Here is a 24193-nt window from a genome sequence, read left to right as displayed (position 1 = left end):
CGGTCAACCCGAATTCGTCGCAAACCCATTAGAATGGACTTATAATACAGTTCATATGTTTAATAAGTTGGACAATTTTACATGATAACCTGTTGTTGTTTATCGTTCCAGATGTCGTCTGACTGGACAACTGTTCAAAATTTTTTTTCTTCTTCTCTCGTTCGCATTTCTGTTATGTTATGGTACAACTGGATTCATGTGACGCACTCGACATCGCCCCATGTACATAGTTCCGTCATAGACACATGCTGCACACGACACACACACACTCTTAGATGCACTCACGTCACGATCATATTTATTACCACGTAGGCACATATCTTTGTAAAAAGGGGGGATGTCATGATATTCAAACACACACATCATGATGGACACACTAACAGGCAAATCAGAGTACACAACACCACAACCAATCACAGACAAGAACACCAACCACATAAAAAGCACGAGCACGACACCTGGAGGTCAGTAGGTCTGGGGAGAAGGAAGCATGAAAGAGCTGTTGAAACACCACAAGCAGGGAGCCCCCCACGTGCAGAGTGCAAAGACCAAGTTGTAAATAGTGAGTTTAAATAAACAAGCGTTGTACCATATGCAACTGTGTTGGCTCTTCTGTGTGTTAGAACACCCAACACCACACAGCCTAGATGGATTGGCCGTGATAAATTGCCCCTTAGTGTTCAGGGATGTGTAGTTTAGATGGGGTTATGGGGATAGGGCGGGAGAGTGACCCTTGGCAGGATGGTCATACCGAGGGACTGTGCAGACTTGATGGGCCGAATTGCCTCTTTCTGCGCTGTAGGAATTCTATGGTTTTGTGCCTTTTTCTATTCTTTAAATTTAATGTAATGGCTGGCCACAGAATTTCTGCCCAAGGCTGGGGCAGCTTCCACTTCTGATCGTCTCTAGTGAATTGCGATGCCTTCGGCAGTCAAATAGCCAGCGAACACGCACTGTCCAGGCTCGCACATGAAGGATGGCCACTTAGACGAGAAAATGGACGGCTACTAGTTCCAATGGAACCAAAGTCCCTTCACAGATTTCTGCCTTTAAAAAAATAAAGCTGGACAATATCAAAAGGAAGTTCTAATCAATCAGTCAAAGCACAATACGTCTCAGTTTTGTTTTTACCTGTGCAAGACCGCCTGCATGAAGCAGTGCCAAGTCAGGAAGCCAGGAACATCCAGGAACAAAGAGACCATACAGGGTTACGATGTAGATTGGGACAGAGTAAAACATGTACATCAGCATCTAACAGAAAGAGAAAATAGGTCAAGAGTAAAACAATCTCAGGATGTTTGAAATGGACAGGCCTCAATGAAAGGCAGCATTATTTACATGTACTGAGGGGTTTATTCCACATTAGATGGAGCCCAGCTGTAGGGCGGAACTTTCCAAAAAAATGACGAGCCAGGTTCTGACTGAAAACTGGCAAGTTTCTCCTCAGAAACATAGCCAGGCTTTATGTCTAGATCTTTTGACAATTTGCCAGAGAAAAAGAATTGGTGGCCATGTTTAGCACCGTCACCCTGGTGGGGTGGGGCCTCATAGAGCTGGCAAGCCCAGCTACACAGAGATTAGGCCGCTGTTTTTAAATGGTACCCCTATCAACTAGAACATTGAACTCCCTCTAATCCCCTCACGTCCATGGAAGCAACCCCCACAATCACCACAGAAGTATCGGGAGACATTCTTCCCCCTCTCTCCCCCTACCCCATACGTTTCCTGGCGCGCACCCCTCCCGTACCCACCACACATAAGGGAAGCCCCCTCCCCCAATTGTAAAAGGGTTTTCCCTCTCTCGGTGCCCCCTCTCAGTGCCCCCTGGCACTGCCTCGTCCCTCAACCCTGTGGACTTCCAGGCACCTCTGCACCCTCAACATGGTTGTGACGAAAACCAGGAGCGAATCACGCCGGCATGGCGTCACATCTCCAGGAGGGGAATATCGCATGAGGCTGGAAGGCACGGCCTAAAGACGATTAAGTACAATTACATTTATTATAATCAATGGAAATCTGATTCTGGGAGTGAACCTTATCACGCGGGATTTATCACAAACCAAGATCTCGCCGGCGTAAATCCCGTTATGGCCGCTAAATCTCGCACTTGGGATTTGTGCGCACTTCAAATGGGAACAAAAATTTCTGCCTAGCACAAACGAATAGACACTGGTCTCAAAATACTGAGCAGGAGGCAAAAGGAATCTGCGCTTGGTTCCAATATGCAAGCCACATTTTCCCCATTCCTAACGTGCATATACAGGAATATCCCATTCCCAATATCTATATCCAGCATCACCCATTCTCCAGCATTACCTCCCAATTCGCCAATACTTGCTCCAACGCTAGTTTACCGGTTTATTGTTAACTGTCCACTCCAGCACAAGGGACATTTCCCAGAACGGGCAGCACGGTGGCACAGTGGTTAGCACTGCTGCCTCACAGCTCCAGGGTCCCAGGTCCAATTCCGGCCTCGGATGACTGTCTGTGTGGAGTTTGCACTTTCTCCCCGGGTCTGCGTGGGTTTCCTCCGGGTGCTCCGGTTTCCTCCCACAGTCCAAAGGTTTGCAGGTTAGGTGGATTGGCCATGATAAATTGCTCCTTAGTGTCTAAAAGACTAGATCAGGTTACTGGGTTACGGGGATAGAGTGGGCTTGGGTGGGGCACTCTTTCCAGGGGCCGGTGCAGACTCGATGGCCGAATGGCCTCCTTCTGTATTGTAAATTCTATGATTCTATGAATGGCTGTGTTCACAATCCGCAAACTGGAAGTGTGCATAAAACCGCTCTGCTGGAGCCCAAATCAATATTTTGGATCAATCTGACATGCAGCATGGGTACTCTTCCAGGTATTCTCATCATCCTGAATGAAAAATGTTCTCCATGGATGGTCAAACCGGTTCTGTATTTTGTTCTGGAGCAAGGTACACACACATTTTTTTCTGTCGCCTGTCAGACTGGAACAGATGCACTGTTCTGAATTAGTCAGATGGCGAAGGTGCCTATAACCCTTTTTTGCCACTGTTGTAGGCATAGAGCAGCTTCCCCGTTGATGTTGTGATGACTATGACTCAGTTCTGAGGGAAGTCTCACCCTTAGCAGCTTTCCCATTGGACCTATTCCAGCACAAATCGGATGTAATCCCTGATATTAAAGGAAAGCAGCTTGACTGAAAGTCAGCAATGGTATTGTGGTAACATTTCACCTCCCCGCCGGAAGATTGAGAATTCAGATCCCATGCCAATAAACACCTTGCAGTGTCTCTGTCACATGGGTCTTTGATTTCCAAGGTTCCCCTCCAGATGATTGGAAACCTGTGCTTATGGTGTATAGGGCACTGTCACTGTGTTTGTTACATTCAGCAACTGGTCACTAGAAGAGATGTAAACACTTTTTCCCTGTCGGACATCAGCACTGTCCAAATCCCACTCACCAGGAAGTTGGCACATTGGCACAAAGGCTTTGAACATTTCACAGGCAATTCAAATATCTGTGGGATTAAAAACCTTACACGAAGAGAATCCTTAGAATCCTTGCAGTGCAGAAGGAGGCCATTCGGCCCATCGAGTCTGCACCCCCCCCCCCAGCATTCCCGCACAGTTCCCGCCGGCAGCGACCAGGGGTGAATGGCGCCGGCGGGACTGTCATTTTTTTCGCCGGCCGCTCGGCCCATCCAGGCCGGAGAATCGCCGCTCGCCGTTTGCGGCAATTCTCCGAGAGGCCCGGCGCGATTCTCGCGGCGTGATTTCGGGAGGGGTGGGAGAATCGCGTGCGGGTGTCATTGCGGTGTGGCGCGACCCACGCAGCGCCCCGGCGATTCTCCCACCCGGCGTGGGAGGGGAGAATACCGCCCCACATCTTTGTGACTGTGGGAGGAAACATAAGCCTGGTTTGTCATAATATCATAAAATCCCTACAGTGCAGAAGGAGGCTATTCGGCACATTGTGTCTGCACCGACCCTTCAAATGAGCACTCTACTCATGTCCATATCCCCGTCCAACCTGTCCTATCCCCATAACAACACAACCTAACCTGTAAACTATCCTCACAATTAATATAATAATCTGTATTGACACAAGTAGGCTTACATTAACACTGCAATGAAGTTACTGTGAAAAGCCCCTAGTCGCCACATTCTGGCGCCTGTTCGGGTACAGGGAGGGCGAATTCAGAATGTTCAACTTAACTAACAGCATGGGACTTATCTTTCGGGACTTGTGGGAGGAAACCGGAGCACCCGGAGGAAACCCACGCAGACACGGGCAGAACGTGCAGATTCCACCCAGATGGGAATCGAACCTAGGGCCCAGGGGCGGTGAAGCAACAATGCTACCCACTGCACTACCCTTAAGTGACCCAAGCCAGGAATCGAACCTGGGACCCTAGAGCTGTGAAGCAACAGTGCTACCAACTGTGCTACCGTGCTGCCCATTGAACCCTTTAAGCCCTGGTACCATTCCCATGAATCTAAACCTTTGGGGTTTTTTTTGAGGGGTGCAGTTTCTGTTTTTATTCCATTTGTTTTGTTCATCCTCTCTTTCCCAACCTGACACCAATACCTCCTTCCCTCAGCCAATGGGAGGTGCTGCTGACCAAAGGAGAAAATAATTATTTGAGTTTCTGCAGCACCTTTCAATTTAAAAAAATAAATTTAGAGTACCCAATAATTTTTTCCATTTAAGGGGCAATTCAGCATAGCCAATCCACCTATCCTACCAATCTTTGGGTTGGGTTGAAACCCACGCAGACACGGGGAGAACGTGCAAACTACACACGGACAGTGACCCATGGCCGGGATTCGGACCTGGGTCCTCAGCGCCGTGAGACAGCAATGCTAACCACTGTGCCACCGTGCTGCCCTTACAGCGCCTTTCATAACTTCAGGAAGCCCCAAAGCTCCTCTGAACCAATGACGAGCTTCAGAGATGTTGTCACTCCTGTAAGGTAAGGGGCAGCACAGTGGCTCAGTGGTTTGCATTGCTGTCTCACGGCGCTGAGCTCCCAGGTTCGATCCCAACTCTGGGGCACTGTCCATGTGGAGTTTGCACATTCTCCCCGTGTTTGCGTAGGTTTCGCCCCCACAACCCAAAGATGTGTAGGGTAGGTGGATTGGCCACGCTAAATTGCCCCTTAATTGGAAAAAATGAATTGAGTACTCTTAATCTTAACAAAAAAAAACCTCCTGTAAGGTAAGTATTTGTAACTGTATCTCCGGCCGTCCCTTGCTACTCCTGGGAGTCTCATACCTCCTGACCGATGTGGTTGAGGTGGAAAGCGAATAAACTGGGTGAAGGAGTGATTCAAAGCGTGACGCTTCCCAACAATTGAGTGATTCGAACACGGGTCTGAAGATGGTGGCAAGAGACCCAAGGCAATTCCAGCTTTGGGTCTCATTTGAATTAATCCGTCAAGCTGCGAACTTGGGCCCCAATTAAGAGCCTTGGGGGTTTTCCCAGCTCCACTCCAAGCCTGCCTCTTGTGGGGGGGGTGAAGGAGTTAAGCAGTAGGCAGGCATGCCTGGACTAGTAACGCCCCACAGCCCGGCTGCCCCGGGCTCTATTTCTTAGTCCGTTTTGTGGGCGGACTCCCACTCTCTCCTTAACGATCACAGGTCAGGTCATTGAAGATGAGAAAGACTGGGAAGAGTATTTGCAGCAGCAGCTCCACCGACACCAAGGCCAATTTTATGCTGGGATCCTACAGCCACATTGGAACCTCAATCTGGCTTGCAAAGCACCTAACACCAGTTTAAGGTGGGTGCCCTGCACACTTCGAAGTCGACAGCTTCTGGCATTTTTCTGGAGATAATAGGTACCCAAAATTCACCACCCACAAAGTTGCTATTTCGTCCCTAAAAATGGGTGGAATGATGTTCAATTTCCCTCCCAGTGAGTAAAGTTGATCTTTCTCCAGACACTAAGCTCAGTGTCTCTCCCTCCAACTCTTATTTAGCATAATAAATGAAAACATATAGCCAGTGTGTATAACCAAGATTCATAATTAAACAACATTAATGTCAATCTCATTTATTCACAGTTACATGAATAATAAAACTAAACTGACTGACCAACCAAAATCTCAAGTCAATTTTTGAGTTCAACACTGAGTTCAACAACTATAGACTCTAACGTTTCTCTTCTCCCATAACCCCCTTTTTTGATGCCCCATACATTTTTTTCTCAATGCAGAGACACTTCTTCCCCCTCCCTTTTGCCTGGTCACCTGTCTCTTGTTTTGACTTCTGCTGCAATTTAACAGATTTTTCCTCTCTCTCTCAGTTCTGATGAAGAGCTAAAAGGACTCGAAACATTAACTCTGCTTCTCCGTCCCTACAGATTCTGCCAATCTGCTGAGTCTTTCCCAGCATCGTCTGTTTGTTTCAGATTCCAGCGCCTGCGGTATTTTGCTGATCTCAGTTCAATCTTACCTGTATCTTTGGATAGGCTGCGGGATCTCTCAGGTATGGCTCTTGGAGCCGTAGGTATTGTCGACACATCTTGATAGGGCAATCCAAAGCTACCTGTGGACAATAATAAGTCATCAGTACAGAGTGCTGAGATAGCTGGGAGAGTATAGTGAGAGAATGGCACAGCACCTCCATGTTCTGCACACTGTAATTTATAGGAATTCCCCAGTGTTTATACTCTTTGAATGTAAAGTATACTGTGAAGCCACTACTTATGTTTGCTGTTATGTTAGTTTTAATGCAGTATTATGATCCTGGACAAGGTCCCAACAGTGGCTAGGATACTGGATAGAACCCCCAATATTTTATATTACTTTTTTAAGACTATGAGCAAAGGATATTTCGCTCCATGAGTGATTTCACTCAAAATAAGCATATGGTATATTCAACAAATTTTATTACGAACACAGTATTAAAATATCTTTTACAGTACTCAAGAAAATAGCTTACAATTACCACTTAAACAATACTAATCAATACAGTGACACAATAACCCTTAACTGCCATCTTTATTTCCACTCAAACAACAGAACTATATCAGATCTCAATCTACTTTTAAATACAGTTAGCACTCAAGAATACTTGCCATACAGGGATGTATTTTGCGACGGTTTGAAAAGATAGACCTGAACCCTGTCAGAATAATTTTCTTCATAAAGTTCTCAGCTTGCCTTCCAGCCACAAACTAAAACTGTGATGTGGAGATGCTGGTGTTAGACTGGGGTGAGAACAGTAAGAAGTCTACAACACCAGGTTAAAGTCCAACAGGTTTGTTTCAAATCACTAGCTTTCGGAGCACTGCTCCTTCCTCAGGTGAATGAAGAGGTATGTTCCAGAAACATATATATAGACAAAGTCAAAGATGCAAGACGATACTTTGAATTTAAAGTTCATTCAAAAGTATTGTCTTGCATCTTTGACTTTGTCTACATATATGTTTCTGGAACCTACCTCTTCATTCACCTGAGGAAGGAGCAGTGCTCTGAAAGCTAGTGATTTGAAACAAACCTGTTGGACCTTAACCTGGTGTTTCAAAACAAAAACTGAACCTCAACACCTCACTGCTTCAACTTTAGCTCCTCCCATTAACTACATCATCTCACTAACCTGACCACAATATCTCCAATTAACTACTCCACAGGGATACTTCCAGCATCAGCAGTAATCTGCTTTGATAAATAATACCCAGTAGCCCAAACTTTTACAATGCTTTAATTGCACCTCTGGCTCCCAAGAAGCCTAGCTGTCTTGCAAATCAGGATACTTTAAAAATATTACTGTAGCAGTCATCCACATACTAACCCAGGTTTTTAACCCTTACAGCACTAAATATATACCTGAAATTCCTACATTCATCAAACCAGACTAATTAAATTAGTAAGGTCCTGAAACAGTTGGATAGCATGTTGGTTTTAGGGTTGAGGTATTGGAAGAGACAGAGTAAAGACAAGAGTTTGAAAGCATTTTTGAAAGCAAGAGTTTGATTCAGGCAACAACAAATTAACCTTTTAAGCTTAATTCTTCATTATGTTGCAGCGCTCTGGTGAATCAGAAAGAAAATATCTTTTATGCTTTCCTTACCAATCCTCGGAAGAGGCTGAATCCAATAGCCAGAATGAGAGAAATGGCCAACAACAAGTCGCAGGGTCTCCGTAGCAGACTCTTCCTTTGAACAGTTTCAATAGCCTGAAATAACGGAAATTAAGCTTTTGTTTCAAATAGATCAAATCAAATGTAAGCCTGCAAAGACTTCATGATATCTGCAAATGAATATGTAACGTGTTCACTTGATATTCCTCTGCTGTTTTGCCAGAATTAACCAGTTTATTTTAAGTGGGCAAACTGGTACCCATGGCCCACTGGGAGTTCTGTTACCGCTGAGTCAAAAAGTCACAGGTTCAAACCCCAAATCAGAACCTTCAGAACTACAAATCATAATCTTTTATTATAATAATCTTTATTATTGTCACAAATAGGCTTACATTAACACTGCAATGATGTTACTGTGAAAATCCTCCAGTCGCCACACTCCAGCGCCTATTCGGGTACACAGAGGAAGAATTCAGAATGTCCAATTCACCTAACAAGCACATCTTTCGGGTCTTGTGGGAGGAAACCGGAGCACCCGGAGGAAACCCACGCAGACTCGGGGAGAACGTGCAGACTCAGCACAGACAGTGACCCAAGCGGGAACTATGTTGATACTCTAGTGCGGTATTCAGGAAGTGCCACACTGTTGGAATGCTGTCTTTTGAAAGAGACACAAAAGGAAATTTTCGCTTTCTGGTGAATGTAACGGATCATAGCATTTTTTACGAACAGTGCCAATACTTAACTAACATCAATAAAATAGATTAGCTGGTCATTATCACACTGCTATTTGTGAAAGGCACAAGATAAATGCAAATCTTTCTTTCTTAAATGCCTCTCTTAATTAACAGACAGAAGATTGTCATTTAAACATGTTAAGTATTTCTTTCCAAGATCCTTGGCAGTAGTATTTAATACTTAGTAATCCAAACCTTTTACATTAAAAAATGATTGGTAAAACACACTGGGGTTTAAATTCGCTAATTCTGAAAAAGGGAGGGGGGCTGTGGTATGTGATAAACCTAACGCCCATTCATTTCATTGTCGGCAGCATGTTAAATTGCATCTGTTGACGACAATGGCCAGAAACCAGGAGCCCCAATACATTTCAGTCATTGGGTGGGATTTTCCTGCCCTTCTTGCTAGCGGGATCTTCCAGTCCCGCCGAAGGTGAGCCGCTTGCGGCAGATTCCCATGCAAAACATTACAGACTTCAGCAGGAATTAGTGTTAAGACCGTTGCTATTTACATTACTGATCTCAGTGTAGCTGTTGGGGTATCAGAGAATCGCTACAATGCAGAAGGTGGTCATTTGGCCCATCGAGTCTGCACCGACCTGTTGAAAGAGCAATCCACCCATGCTCACTCCCCCGTCCTATCCCAATAACCCCTTAACCGAACCTAAACATCTTTTTGGACACTGAAGGGCAATTGAGCATGGCCAATCCACCTAACCTGCACATCTTTAGACTGTGGGAGGAAACCGGAGTTCCCTGAGAACGTGCAAATGCCACGCAGTCACCCAAGACTGGAATTAAACCCGGATCCCTGCAGCTCTGCGGCAGCAGTGCTAACCGCTATGCCACTGTGCTGCCCATCACATTTGAAGAAGATACAGAGATTTATACAAGAGTCATAACTGTAGGTCATGCTCTACTACTACAGACCGATCGAGATGTCTTGGGGCTTTTGGTCTGTGAGTGATAAACAATGTTTAACTTAGAAAAGCACGTGACGGCATGGTGGCGCAGTGGTTAGCACTGCTGCCTCACACGCCAAGGACCTGGTTTTGATCCCAGCTCCAGGGGCGAGATTCTCCGACCCCCCAGCAGGTCGGAGAATGGCCGTTGGCCGCCGTGAATTCCGCCCCCGCCGCCCGCCGAAGTCTCCGAAGGGGGAAAAGTCGGCGGGGCGTCAATGGCGCCGCACACCTCGGAGAATGGCACGGGTGGGCGCAAGGCAATCGATTTTGGGGCTGCCGATATTCTCCCGTCCGGATGGGCCGAAGTCCCGTCGACGTGATGACGGGTCACGTCGGCGTAAATCAAACCACCTTTCAATCGGCGTCAACCAGTGCTCAAGGTTTACGCCGACCAGCGTGGAGGTGGGTGACGGCCTGGGGGGTTGGCCGCTGGAGAGGCGATGGCGTGGCCGCAGTCTGAATGTGTGGGGGAGAGGTGTGTGTAGGGTTTTGTGTGTGTGTGTGCGGCAGGGGGTTGGTTAGAGTGGGCTGGGCTCCGGGGGAGTGCCAGGAGGGGGGGGGGTGAGTGCCGGGGAGGAGGATGGGGTCCGTGCCGGGGAGGAGGATGGGGTCCGTGCTGGGGAGGAGGATGGGGTCCATGCCGGGGAGGGGGAATGGGGTCCGTGCCGGGGAGGGGGATGGGGTCCGTGCCGGGGAGGAGATTGGGGTCCGTGCCGGGGAGGGGGATGGGGGTGGGTCCGTGCCGGGGAGGGGGAGACGGGGTCCGTGCTGGGGAGGGACGTGGGGGGGGGGGGGGGTGGCAAGTGAGTTGGTCCACCTGGCCAGGTGCCAGCCTCCAACAGTCGGACCCATGCGGTCCATGCCACCTGGCTGGGGGGAGGAGGGGGTATGGGCAATGATGACATGTCGTCGTTCCCCCCCCCCCCCCCCCAGGCCATCATGTTTTCCGATCAGCCAGCGATGTTGGCCGCCGTGGCAGCAGCCGCTAATGTCCATGTTGCCCTGGATGAGGAGGAGGAGGAGGAGGAGCGTGCCAGAGAGGCGGCGCAGGCTGCCGCAGAGGGGCAGACGGTAGCCGACCAGGCTGGAGGTACACCTGACCGACAGGACGAGGAGGGGGAGGAGGACGTCGCGGCCCCACGGCAACGGAGGCACCTGAGGGCGCCCCATGTGTACCGGCAGTCATACCAGGACCTCACGGACCGGGAATGCAGGAGGAGACTCCGGATGAGCCGGGAAACCGTGGCACGCATCAGCCACCTGCTGGCGCACCTGTCACCGCGTGGCACTGGCGGGGGACACTCTCTCCCCGTGTCCGTCAAGGATACGGTGGCCCTGAACATTTATGCAACGGGGTCATTCCAGGCACCGAGTGGGGACCTGTCCGGCATATCGCAGTCATCGGTGCACCGGTGCATCCGGGCAGTGACAGACGCCCTATATGCCATGGCGCACGGCTACATCCGCTTCCCTGTGGACCGGGCCAGCCAAGATGCCCGGGCCGTGGGCTTCTCTGCCGTGGCCGGGTTCCCCATGGTCCAGGGCGCGATTGATGGGATGCACGTCGCCGTGCGGCCACCTGCAGATAACAGGGCCGTGTTCACCAATAGGAAGGGGACCTAGTCGATGAACATACAGGTGGTCTGCGACCACCGCATGATGATCCTGCACGTCTGCGCCCGTTACCCGGGCAGTGTACACGACTCATACGTGTTGTCGCGGTCATACATCACCGGCATGTACGAGGGACGCCATCCCCGGCTGAGGGGCTGGTTGCTGGGTGACAGGGGCTACCCATTGCGATCGTGGCTTATGACGCCTATACGGAGGCCACGCAATGAGGCGGAGAACCGCTACAATGATGCCCATGTAGCGACAAGGGGAGTGATAGAGAGGTGCTTTGGCGAGCTGAAGATGCGTTTCAGGTGCCTGGACCTCTCTGGGGGCGCCCTCCAGTATCGGTCAGATAGGGTCGGCCGCATCATTGTGGTGTGCTGAGTCCTGCACAATATAGCCCAGCAGAGGGGCGATGTGCCGCAGGCAGAGGAGGGCGGAGTGCAGGAGCAGCAGAAAAAGAGGCGCAGTCCTCCCCAGATGAGGGGGATGGGGGCAATGGTCAGGGCAGACGGGCTAGACACGGGCGGGTGGCTGTCCACCGTTACCGGCTGGGCCAGCGGGCACGGGCCAGGCTGATAGCCGCCCGCTTCACGAACTAGATGGGCGTGGGAATCGGGTAGTATGGCCACAGAACGCACACCATGGCAACAGCCGACCACCCACACCCCCCACCCATCCACCCACCCAGCACCCTCACCCCCCTCCCCAACCCCACCCACCCCACCCACATGCACACCACCCCCCCATTGCCGATCCACCTGCGGCACAACGGCCGGGCTCACACAGTTGCCGGTGGACGCGTGTCTATTGCAGGCCATGGAGGATGATGACAACCCGCTCTGCAATGAACTCCTGGCTCCACATCGTTGGACTATGTCTGACCCATGGCCACAGTACCACCATCCATCCGGACCATCCCTGCATGCGGCTGTGACACTGCAGCGCACGGTCCCGTCCTCTGCCCGGGGGGATGTTGATGGCGGCCCAGGGGGAAGGGGGCAGACGCACCTGAGGCTGAGGTAAGACCACCCCTCACACACACACTTGCGCTCAACGTACATGACACCCCCGCACGCTTTGGACAGAGCACAAAGGCAGCTTCGGTAGGTGTAACATTGACTTTAATAACAAAAGGAGTTCATGCACGTGCCCTAGCCCTTAAAACTCATCTGTGCCCTGCACCCGTGCCAACTTACTCAGTGTCTAATTGTTTGGCCTTACGGACCCTATGACTACGTCTACGTGGTTCCCCAGACGGTACAGCAGAACTGGAGGTGGACTCCTGTGATTCCTGCCCTCTGACACAGGATCCCTTTGGCGGCCGTTTCCTGGGGAGTCCTGGCCTAGATGGGCCAGGCTGCGGCCCGGGCGACTGGGATGGCGAGCTGCCAGCCGGTCCTGCCCCTTGCCCATCCAATGCACCTGGGACGGAAGGGGGGGAGTCCGAGGTGTCGCGGTGTTCCGGGACCTCCCCTACAGGGGGACCCGGGACGGACCACAGCACCTCCTCCTCCCTCGGGGTGCCCGATGGCCCCCAGGCCTCTACATGGGTGGGGGATGCGAACGGACTGGCCATCCGACGCCCCCCCGACATCTGGCGCTGCCAGTCCTGGAGGCCCGTGCTGGTATCGACAGGGGTCTGCAGGTTTGCAGCCATGGAGCTCAGGGAATTGGCAAACCCTGTCTGTGACTGTGCGACGCCGGCTCGCACATGGGCAATGGCGCCGATGCCCTCAGCGATGGCCAGCTGGATCTGGGCCATGGCCTGCAGAGACTGGGCCATGGCCTGCAGAGACTGGGCTATGGCGTTGAGCGCCTCTGCCATCTGCCGCTGGCGCTGGCTCATGGCCTCCTGTGAGAGGGCAGCCATGTCCTGGGCCACAGACGCCGCCTGCACGGAAAGCCCCAGGCCTCGCAAATCGTTCCCCATGTCTGACACCGTCGCACACATTGCCTCCACCGCGGACGCCACCCGTGCGGTGTCGGCCTGGGTGGCATGCATGACCGGCACCACTCCCAGCTCCTGGACGCGGGTGGACTCCTCCACCTGCGACTGCAGCCGCCGCAAGCCGGCCGTCACCCTCTTCGCTCGTCTCAGGTTCGGTGGTTGCATCGGATCTATGGGTGGGTGTGGTAACTCCAGGAACCCGGGATCCATCTGGGCGGCAGATGTTCGCTTGGGCTGGGCTGCCCTCCGACCGCCCGACCCCTCTGCTGCTCCTACCTCCACCTGCTGTACCGGGACGGCTGTGTTGTGCGCACCAGTGAGTGTACCAGACGCCTCATCACTAAAGTGCCCAACCGAGGTGAGTGTTTCTGCGATGGTGGAGGGTGTTGGTGACAGCAGTGGCGTTGTATCGTGCTCTTCGTCCCACTCTGAGTCCATGGCACTTTGGGGTGGCAGTTCGTCTCCACCCATCCACTCTGTGTCACTGTCCGGTATTTCAGTTTCCTGGGTAGTGGTGTCCTGGGTAGGGGTGTCCTGGGTAGTGGTGTCCTGGGTAGTGGTTCCGTGGCTCAGCTGTGACGGGGGCCTGTGGCTGCCCCTCTCGTCACTGGATGGCACACGCCTGCGTCGTCGCACCCGCACGAGACGGGGGTGTCGTCTCCTTGTTGCTCCAGGTCTCTCCATCTCCAGTGGTCTCCGAGGGACATCGTGCGGGCGTCGCATGCCAGAGGGTCTGGGTCTCTCCGTCTCCCGTGGTCTCCGAGGGGCATCATGCAGGCGGTCTACATCTGCGGGGATGGGTGCCTCGACATTTGCTCCTGCGATACACAATGAAGCATGCATGGTTAGACATGATATGGGGGAGGGGGATATAGGGGAGGGGGGATATGGGGAGGGGGATATGGGGGAGGGTGATATGGGGACGGGCTGTTGGTGGCTCACTTGCTGGTGGGCCCCCGACCTCTGCATCAGCAACCTCCTGGTCGACAGGTCCGCCAGCCAGTTCCAGGGCCCTTCCCTCATGTTCGGTCAGTGGCCTCTCATCAGCGGGGCCTCCTCCAGTCCTCACATGCTCCCTGGTGTTGTGTGCGCGTTTCTCCTGTGTGTGTGTGGGGGGGGGGGGGGGGGGGGGGGGGGGGGGCGGTGGCAGGGGTAAAAGGCAACAGTGTTAGACAGGTATATGAATGCACGCCATCGGTTGCGCGTGTATTGCAGAGGTTAAGGTTAGGGCTGGATTCACTTGGGGAAATGGGGGAAGGCGGATATGGTGGATATGGGGAGGGGGGTTATGGGGGATATGGGGAGGGGGATATGGGGGAGGGGGGATATGGGTGTGGGGGATATGGGGGATATGGGGGAGGGGGGATATGGGGGATATGGATATCGGGGAGGGGGGAGGCTCACCCTGGCTGCTCTGACGAGGACGTTCACTTTCTTGTGGCTCTGGGTGCCTGTCCGTGGTGTCAGGGCCACAGCGGTGACGGCCTCTGCCACCTCCCTCCACAGACGCCGGCTGTGGCGTGGGGCAACTCTGCGGTCATGCCCGGGATACAGGGCCTCCCTCCTCTGCTCCACTGCATCCAGGAGCGCCTCAATGTCACGAGACTGGAACCTCGGGGCTGAGCGGCGGGCGGCCATCCGGTCGGGTGTTCTGGTAGGGTGGGGGGAGCAGCGCGTCCTTAATGAGCCGTCACACACGCCACACGGCGTGAACCACGTGAGCCAGCGCGGAGAGCGTCACGTCGCTGCTAGCCCATTCCGGGCCGGAGACTTTGCGACGTTTGGGGCGGCGTGATGCAGGTGGGATTTGCGCCGTTTTTGCCGCCGGTCGGCGGACTTTGCGCCGATAACAGAGAATTTCGCCCCAGGTCATTGTCTGTGTGGAGTTTGCATGTTTTCCCCATATTTTCATGGGTCTCACCCCCACAAGCCAAAGATGTGCGGTTAGGTGGATTAGCCATGCTAAATTGCCCCTTAATTGGATAACAAAAAGAAAAATGCAATATTGTTCATGTGGGCAGGGCACATGGTGAATGAGGACTTCACTTTGGGAAAATGATGGAGAACTGATGGAGAACGAAAGATCCCTGGGCATTATAGTCGATCAATCTCTAAAGGTTCATGAACAATGCAATGAAGTTATAGCCAATGCAAATAAGGTGCTAGGATGTATTTATAGAACAATTCACTTTCTTTGTGTCCTTGTACAAGATCTTGGTTAGGCCTCAGTTAGAATACTGTGTTCACTTATTGGGCGGATTTCTCCACTCCCGCGCGAAGTGGCCGCGCCGTCGTGAACGCCGTCGAGGTTCACGACGGCGCGAACCGGCCCCGATCCCGACCGATTCAGGCCCTGACAATGGGCTAGGATCGGGGCCGCATCACCTACACGCGGCAGGCCTTGTCATCCGCGTAAAGGCGGCGCCGCATAGATGACGCAGCCGGAGCCGCATTACTGCCGTTATCCGCGCATGCGCGGGTTGGCCGGCGCCAACCCGCGCATGCATGGTTGTCGTCCTCTCTAAGTCTGCCCCGCAAGAAGATGGCGGACGGATCTTGCGGGGCCGTGGAAGGAAGGAGGTCCTCCTTCAGAGAGGACGGCCCAACGATCGGTGGGCACCGATCGCGGGCCACCCCACATTTCAGGTACCCCCCATTGCAGGATCCCCCTTGCCCCCCCACAGGCTGCCCCCCCAGCGTTCACGCACCGTTCACGACGGCAGCGACCAGGTGTGGACGGCGCCGGGGGGAACCCGCCATTGTGGCCTGGCCGCTCGGCCCATCCGGGCCTGAGAATAGCGGGGGTGCCGGAGAATCGCCATTTTGGGTGTCTCCGGCGATTCCCCGGCCTGCGGCCCGCGGAACTCGACGGGGCCGTTCCCACCGCTTGGGAGAATCGCGGGAGGGTGTCGGACCGGCGTCCCAGGAAATGACGGCCCAGGCGATTCTGCCAACCAGCGTGGGAGTGGAGAATCTCACCCATTGTCTCCTGACATAAAGGGTGCTACTGAGGCTCTAGCAAGGGTACAGAAGAGGGCCATTAGATAAATTCCCAGCATAAAGAAAGCAATTCAGTAATCCAGAAAGGGTCAAAGTGCTGAGGCTCTACAGAAGTGCAGACATGGGGCGATTAGATCGGGCTCTGACAGAATATGGAGTGACTAAATTGTGTTTCTGTAGACTGATTGTTGCAACTGAATAGGTTAGGGAGAGCCAATGACAGCCTTGCACGTTACGAAACAGCAGAACTGTGTTAGATATGAGGAGGAAGTTCCTCTTTTCCAGTGAATAGTGAACTTTTGCAACAGGTTGTCAGCTTGTGAAATGGACATTGATTTGCTTAATTTCTTCAAATGAGAGTCGGATCCAATTTTTTATGAGTGCCAGATAGCTTGTGTGACTTATCAGGAGCAAGGTGGTCCCTTCAGCTAGTTTTGATTTAGCTAAGGAGGGGACAGGTAGGAATTTTCCAAATTTTGTAGCCTCTTAATTCACCTAGGGTTTTGGCTTTAGTTTTCGCCGCTCTGAAGAGATTACGTGCTGGGATCGGGAATATGCACAATTCATCGCAACTGTATGGGATAAGTCAGATAGAGTAGCTAACTCACTCCTGGTCATCGTTTTTTATATGTCGTTATGTAAAACACTGAGCATCTTAAGTACTTTATCCAACTCAATTTAATCACAATTTATGCTATTATGTTTAACTAGGCAATTCAAAAACATTTAATGGCTGTTGAGTATAAAAATAGATCAGAGAGTTGTTACGGATCAGAAGGAGGCCATTTAGTCTCTCATGTCCGCTCCGGCTCTCTAATGACTTAGTGCTACTCCCCTGCCTTTTCCCCATATCTCTACACATAGTTTCTGTTCAAGTAATCATCGAATACCCTCGACTGAATCTGCCTCCACCACACTTCTTCCAGACCCGAACCACTCCTTGCGTGAAAAAGTTTTTTCTCACATCACATTTGTTTCTTTTGCACTTTAAATCTGTGCCCTCTCTTTCTTGATCTATTTACAAGCGGGAATAGTTTCTCTCTATTGACTTTCTCCAGTCTCCTTGTAATTTTGAACACCTTTACCAAATCTCGTCTTAGCCTTCTCTTCTCTCCAAGGAGAACAGCCCCAGCATCTCCAATCTATCCTCATAACTGAAGTTTCACGTCCCTGGAATCATTCTTATAAACCTCTTCTCTACTCTCTCCAATGTGTTTACATTCTTCCTATAATGTGGCAGCCGGAACTGTACACAATATTCCAGCTGAGGTAGCTAGTGGTCAGCATAACCTCCTGGCTCTTGTACGCTGTGCGCATATTAATAAAGCCCTATATGCTCTATTAACTGCTATCTCCACCTGTTTCGCTGCCATCAATGAACTATGTACACACCCAGGTCCCTCAGCTCCTGCACTTTCTTTAGAACTTTACCACTGGTGACTTCCGGTGGCGTACGCGAACGGAGCGGTCGCAGCAAAGAGACTCCCGCAGGTCCACAAAATCCCGGGTTTTTTCGGGGGGTTTCCCGACGGGTTTTAAAAAAAATTAAAGTCCCGTGAAATCAGCCCCGCCTCCCTCGCCCTGCTCAGGCGCCAAGGCTCCGTTCCACGGAGCTGAAGAGAAAAAAAAGACGAGAGAGGAGAGACTGGTCCCGGTGAGCTGCACGTGGAGGAGGAGTGGGGATCACAACAAGAAACAGCCTGAAAGTCAGAGCACGGAGAGGATGAGACAAAAAATAAATAAATGAATAAATCATTTTTTTATTCAACTTTTTGTTTTCTCTCCTGAAAATTTTTTAAAACTTTTTTTTTTTAAATCCTTTTAATAAAAAAAAAAATCGTTTTTAAAAAGAAAAAAAAAACCCTTGGGGGGGTTTTTCTTTGGGGGAAAAAAAAAAGAATTTATTTTTCACACCAAAACCCAGTAAAAAGAGAAAGGCACAGAATATGCCTGCAAATAATAATAAATCGGGGGATGGCGAGATGTAAGAAGGAGCAACAGCGAAGGCGAAGGAAAAAGGCAGGAGCTGCGGTCGCGCAGGCAGACGACCCAGGGCAAGGCGGAGGTTCAGGCGAACCAGGAAGCGGAAAAGCTAGCGAGCCGAGCAGCGGAGCAGGAACAGAACGCGGCGACCCCCCCCCCCCCTCCCCCTGCACAGGGGGAGGAATGGGGAAGTGTGCAGAAAACGGAGATAAACGCCATATAGGAGGATATTAAAACTGAGGTAAACGCCATGAGGGAGGCACTCAGGACGGAGCTCCACACAATGATGAAGGAGATGCTGGTGGAGACAATAGACAAAATGCAGCGAACCATCGATGGCCTGGAAAGGAAGGTGGAGGCGCAGGAGAAAACGATTCTGGAGTTGGAGAGGGCCGCCTCGGACCAGAGCGACAGGATGATAACTCAGGAAACCGAGATGAAAAGGCTGGTAACGACCCAGGGGAGCCGAAGAGGGAAAGTGGAGGACCAGGAAAATAGGTCCAGACGGCAGAATGTTAAAATAGTGGGTTTGCCAGAGGGGATGGAGGGCAGAGAACCAGCAGGCTTCATCACCCAAATGCTGGGCAAGCTAATGGGAAGGGAGAAATTTCCAAAGCCCCCAGAAATCGACAGGGCGCACAGGTCGCTCCAACCCAGGCCCAAAGCCGGGGAGCAGCCCAGAGCGATTATCGTGAAGCTGCACCGGTTCCAAGACAGGGGAAAAATCCTAAAGTGGGCCCGGCAGACAAAATCGAGCACGTGGGAAGGGAAGATCATAAGGGTGCACCAGGACATTCGGGCGGACCTGGCCAAAAAAAGGGCTGAATTGAACAGGGCCAAATCAGCACTCGACAAAAGTAATGTGAAATTTGGGATGTTATTCCCGGCCAAACTCTGGGTAACATTTGAGGGGAAGGAGCTGTTTTTTAACACCCCAGCGGCAGCTGAGGAGTTCGTTAGAGTGAACAAACTGGGGAAGGGACAGCCACAACGGCCATCATGAAGCGACGGGGATGGAAAAGAAAGGAAGAATCGGAAAAAAGAGCAGCGGGCAGACCGCAAACAGAGACAATACGATCACGAACTGTACACACGTGTTTGGTGCACTGTGCGGGACTGTGCTGACGCGTTTCCGGGCTCATTCTATTTCTCAATGGAGCAAGGTAAATGAGGGTGAGAGAGGCAGATAGGAGGGCGAGACAGGGCTAGTAAAAGGAAGGTAAAACAGGACCAGAGCAGGGCAAGTAATGGGAGGGGGGCCACCGTGCTAGTGAGGAGGGCCAACACGGGATTGCAGGAAGAAAGGAGGGCCGCGGCGCACCTCTCAGGGGAGAGGGAGCGTCTGGCACAAAGAGAGGGGGGAGAGGGCAGAAGGGGAGGAAGAACACGGGGGGGGACAGGGACTATGGGGGGAGAGTAGTTGGCGGAGAGCGCAGAACAAAAGAGAAGCAAAGAGAAGGGTGAGGTAGATAAGCAGCACGAACACAGGCCTCGGCAGGCATGGAGCAGGGCGAAGAACCAAGATGGTGCTACAAACAGCCACTCGGGAGGGCTTCAGGGCCAAGGGTGACCCTGGAGGGTAGGGGCACAGCCACGTGGCGTACACATAGCTGGCGGCCATGTTGGGTGCCCCCTGGTCAAAGGGAAACCCCGGAGCCCTGGGGCCCGACCTCATGGCGAGAGCAGCGACTGTGGCCATTTGGGACGGCCCCCTAACAAAGGGAAACCCCGGAGGGCAGGGGAATGTCCACCAGGTAAGTATGGGTGATCCCGCAGGACCAGGGGGTCGAAAACCCCCCACCAGGATTGTTACCTGGAACGTAAGGGGACTCAACGGCCCAGTGAAAAGATCCAGTATCTTCGCCCACCTAAGAAGCCTAAAAGAAGACATAGTCTACCTACAAGAAACGCAGCTGAGGGAGAAGGACCGACTGCTGGTAAGAAAGGGCTGGGTGGGACAGATGTACCACTCATGCTACGGGACGAGGGCTAGGGGGGGGTAGCAATATTAATTAGCAAGAGGACGAGGTTTACGGAAACCAAGACAGTTACAGACCCAGGGGGACAGTACATCATGGTCAGCGGTGTCCTGGAAGGGCCACCGGTCGTACTGGTAAATGTGTACGCTCCCAACTGGGACGACACAGAATTCATAAAGAAGACCATGGCGGAAATGCCCTATCTTGACACACACCGACTGATCATGGGGGGGGGGGGGGCAACTTCAACTGTGTACAGGTCCCACTGACCGACCGATCAAACCCCAGAGCACGGAAAAAAACTGGCATGGCTAGGGAACTAGGAGCATTTATGGAGCACATGGGGGCAGTGGACCCAGGGAGGTTCCAGCACCCGGGAGAGAAGGAATTTTCATACTTCTCGCAAGTACACAAGGTATACACCCGTATCGACTTCTTTGCAGTGGGGAAATCGGTGCTTCCAGGGATCACGGGAACGGAGTACTCTGCACTCATTATCTCTGACCACGCTCCACATTATATGGATGTGAGGTTGGAGACAGGCCGGGCCCAGCGCCCCACGTGGAGGCCGGACACGGACCTCCTGGCCGACAAGGCCTTCTGTCAAAAAACATGGCGGGCCATAGGCAACTAAGTTAGTAACAACCAAAACGGGGACGTCTCACCCTCCATGTTCTGGGAGGCACTGAAGGCCGTGATTAGAGAACAGCTCATAGCCTACAACGCAAGCAGAGATAGGGAAGAGAGGGTGGCCAGGCAACAATTTGTGGACTCCATCCTGGAAGTCGACAGAAAATACTCCGAGGACCCAACTGTAGAGCTGCTGGCGGAGTGAAAAAAGCTGCAAATAGACTTTAACGTGATATCCACTAGGAAAGCAGTGTACCAACTCCGCCAGACACGGGGGACCTTCTACGAACATGGAGACAAGGTTAGCCGCCTATTGGCTCACCAGTTGAGAAAGCAGGCAGCCACAATGGAAATAGCGCAGGTAAAGGATAACAGAGGCAGACTGGTAACAGAACCAAAGGAGGTCAATTGGGCATTTGAGACCTTCTACCAGGGACTGTACGCCTCCGAACCCCCCAACGGGGGCGCGGGGATGAAACAGTTCCTAGACGGACTGGAACTACCTGTTGTGGGGGAAGACAGACGGGGAGAGCTGGAAGCACCAATAGACCTGGGAGAAATCATGGAGAGCATCAGCTCCATGCAGGTGGGGAAGGCACCGGGACCCAACGGGTTCCCGGCGGACTTCTACAAAACATTTGCACCAGTCCTGGCCCCACACCGAAGGGACATGTTCACGGACTCACTGGCAGGGGGCACCCTGCCCCCACGCTAGCGCAGGCCACAATTTCACTGATACCCAAAAAAGATAAAGACCTGACGGAATGTGGATCATACAGAGCCATTTCACTGCTGAACGTGGATGCGAAAATACTCGCAAAGGTCCTGGCCAGAAGGCTGGAGGGCTGCGTACCAGAGGTGGTCGCAGAGGACCAAACGGGCTTTGTCAAGGGTAGGCAGCTCACAGCGAACATCAGGCGGCTGCTGAACATAATAATGACGCTCTCTGGGGAGAGAACACCAGAGGTGATCGTCTCCCTGGACGCAGAAAAGGCCTTCGACAGAGTTGAATATAAATATCCCCTTGAGGTACTGGAACGGTTTGGGCTAGGAGTGGGGTTCACTGCCTGGGTGTGGCTCCTGTACAATGCTCCCATTGTGTCCGAACTAACACCACCAGCTCTGAATACTTCCAGCTGCAGAGAGGAACACTTGTTTGCGCTAGCGATCGAACCCCTGGCGATAGCCCTGAAGGACGCGAAAAGCTGGAAGGGAATCCAGAGAGGAGACAGAGAGCACAGAGTCTCACTCTATGCAGATGACCTGCTCCTCCATGTCTCGAAGTCACGGGAGGGACTGAAGGCAATACTGCAAATACTGAAAGAGTTTGGAACCTTCTCGGGCTACAAACTGAACCTGGGTAAAAGCGAGACATTCCCAGTGAACCCAAAAGGGGGATGGACAGAGCTGAAGGGGCTCCCGTTCAAAACAGCCCAGAACAGATTCCGCTACCTGGGGATCCAGATAGCCAGAGACTGGACACAGATCCACAAGTGGAACCTGACCAGCCTGGTTGAGGAAGAAAGAAAAGTCCTTCAACGGTGGGGCTCACTCCCTGGCAGGGAGAGTGCAGATGATCAAGGTGAACGAACTTCCTGTTTAGATCAATTCCGATCTTCATCCCCAAGGCATTTTTCCAAAACGTAGACAATCTAATCATGGCGTTTGTGTGGGGGGTAAGAACCCGAGAATTCCCAAGCCGACACTGCAAAGAAGGAAAATCAAAGGGGGTCTGGCCTTACCAAACCTACTACAACTGGGCAGCAACGGCAGAAAGAGTGAGGGGATGGGTACAAGAACCCGACACAGATTGGGTACAAATGGAGGAGGCATCCTGTAAAGGAACGACCCTCCAGGCCCTGGCCACAACAGCACTCCCATTCTCCTCAACAAGATACACAACGAGCCCAGTGGTAGCGGCCATGCTGAGGACGTGGACCCAGCTGAGACAACACTTCGGGATAACCAAAATATCCCCCATGGCTCCCATATGCGGCAATCACAGATTCCCCCAGCCATGCTAGATACCACCTTCAAAAGATGGACACTGATGGTCGGGGACTTCTACGTAGGGCATAGACTGGCGACACTAGATGAACTGACGAGGAAGTGTAAACTAGCAAGAGGACAGGAATTGAGACACCTCCAAATAAAGCACTTCCTCCGCAAAGAGACAGTAGGGTACCCCGGGGGCCCCAGAAACCACACTACTAGAGGACCTGATAGGCACAAGCAACGAGAAGTGGGGGCTATGTGGGAAAATATACGGACAGCTACTGAACAGAGCCCGGACTCCACTGGTCGAGACCAGAGAAAATGGAGGACGAACTGGGGACAGAGGTAGGATGGGGACTCTGGAGCGAAGCACTGAGCAGGGTGAACTCCACCTGCTCCTGCGCAAGGCTAAACCTAATGCTGCTCAAAGTGGTGCACAGAGCGCACCTGACCAGAACCCGTATGAGCAGGTTCATCCTGGAGGTGGAGGATAAATGTGAGCGGTGCCAGAGGGGCCCAGCCAACCACACCCACATGTTTTGGGCTTGCCCCAAGCTTGCTGGGTTCTAGACAGCCTTCACCGAGGCAATGTCCAAGGTTGTGGAGGTGAGGGTGAAGCCATGCCCAATAGTGGCAATCTTTGGGGTATCGGAGCAGCCAGAGTTACACATGGGGAAGGGGGCCAACGTCCTAGCTTTCGCTTCCCTAATCGCACGCCGGAGAATCCTGCTCGGCTGGTGATCGGCAGCACCACCCACAGCTGCAGACTGGCCCGCTGACCTCTCGGAATTTCTCCACCTGGAGAAGATTAAGTACGCCATCCGAGGGTCAGGTCAGAGGAAGGCTTCCTGGATACTTGGGGGCAGTTTGTCGGTCTGTTCCAAAACCTCTTCGAGGTCAGCAACGAGGAGTAACCTAGTAAGTATTTTTTTTAAACACCAAGATAGATGAGTTACCAAAAGACCGGGGGGGGGGGAGAGAAACACGACAGATGGGGGGAACAAGGGGGAAGGGGGAGGAACCATAGACCGATCCAGAGGGCAACGAAATGCACATAGGGTCAGTTAAACAAAGGACAAACTAAACCTCTCTGTATAATAAAGGAAATAAGCACGGGAAAAATGTGATGTGTATATATACAACTGTTTATACATATGGGAAATGCCAATAAAAAGGTTTATTAAAAAAAAAAGGAATTTTACCGCTTCTTTTACATTGTCTCTCCATGTTCTTCCTACCAAAATGCATTATCCCACACCCCACACTCCATCGTATTGGAACTT

The 24193-nt window shown here is 52.0% G+C and overlaps 1 protein-coding gene across 3 annotated transcripts in view; it reads right to left on the bottom strand.

The window, feature by feature from the left end:
• Positions 1–24193, bottom strand: part of LOC140386406 (transmembrane 6 superfamily member 1-like) — a 100023-nt gene that overhangs the window by 30767 nt on the left and 45063 nt on the right. For all 3 annotated transcript variants that reach the window (XM_072468722.1, XM_072468723.1, XM_072468724.1), the window contains 3 exons: positions 8048–8152; positions 6428–6520; positions 1132–1251 (listed from right to left, as the gene is read on the bottom strand). In XM_072468722.1, the coding sequence (XP_072324823.1) occupies positions 1132–1251; positions 6428–6520; positions 8048–8152 (318 nt within the window). The remainder of the gene's footprint in view (positions 1–1131; positions 1252–6427; positions 6521–8047; positions 8153–24193) is intronic.

The sequence above is a fragment of the Scyliorhinus torazame genome, chromosome 12 (genome assembly GCF_047496885.1).
Source record: "Scyliorhinus torazame isolate Kashiwa2021f chromosome 12, sScyTor2.1, whole genome shotgun sequence".
NCBI classification, from domain to species: domain Eukaryota; kingdom Metazoa; phylum Chordata; class Chondrichthyes; order Carcharhiniformes; family Scyliorhinidae; genus Scyliorhinus; species Scyliorhinus torazame.
This window is presented reverse-complemented; position numbering and strand designations above follow the sequence as displayed.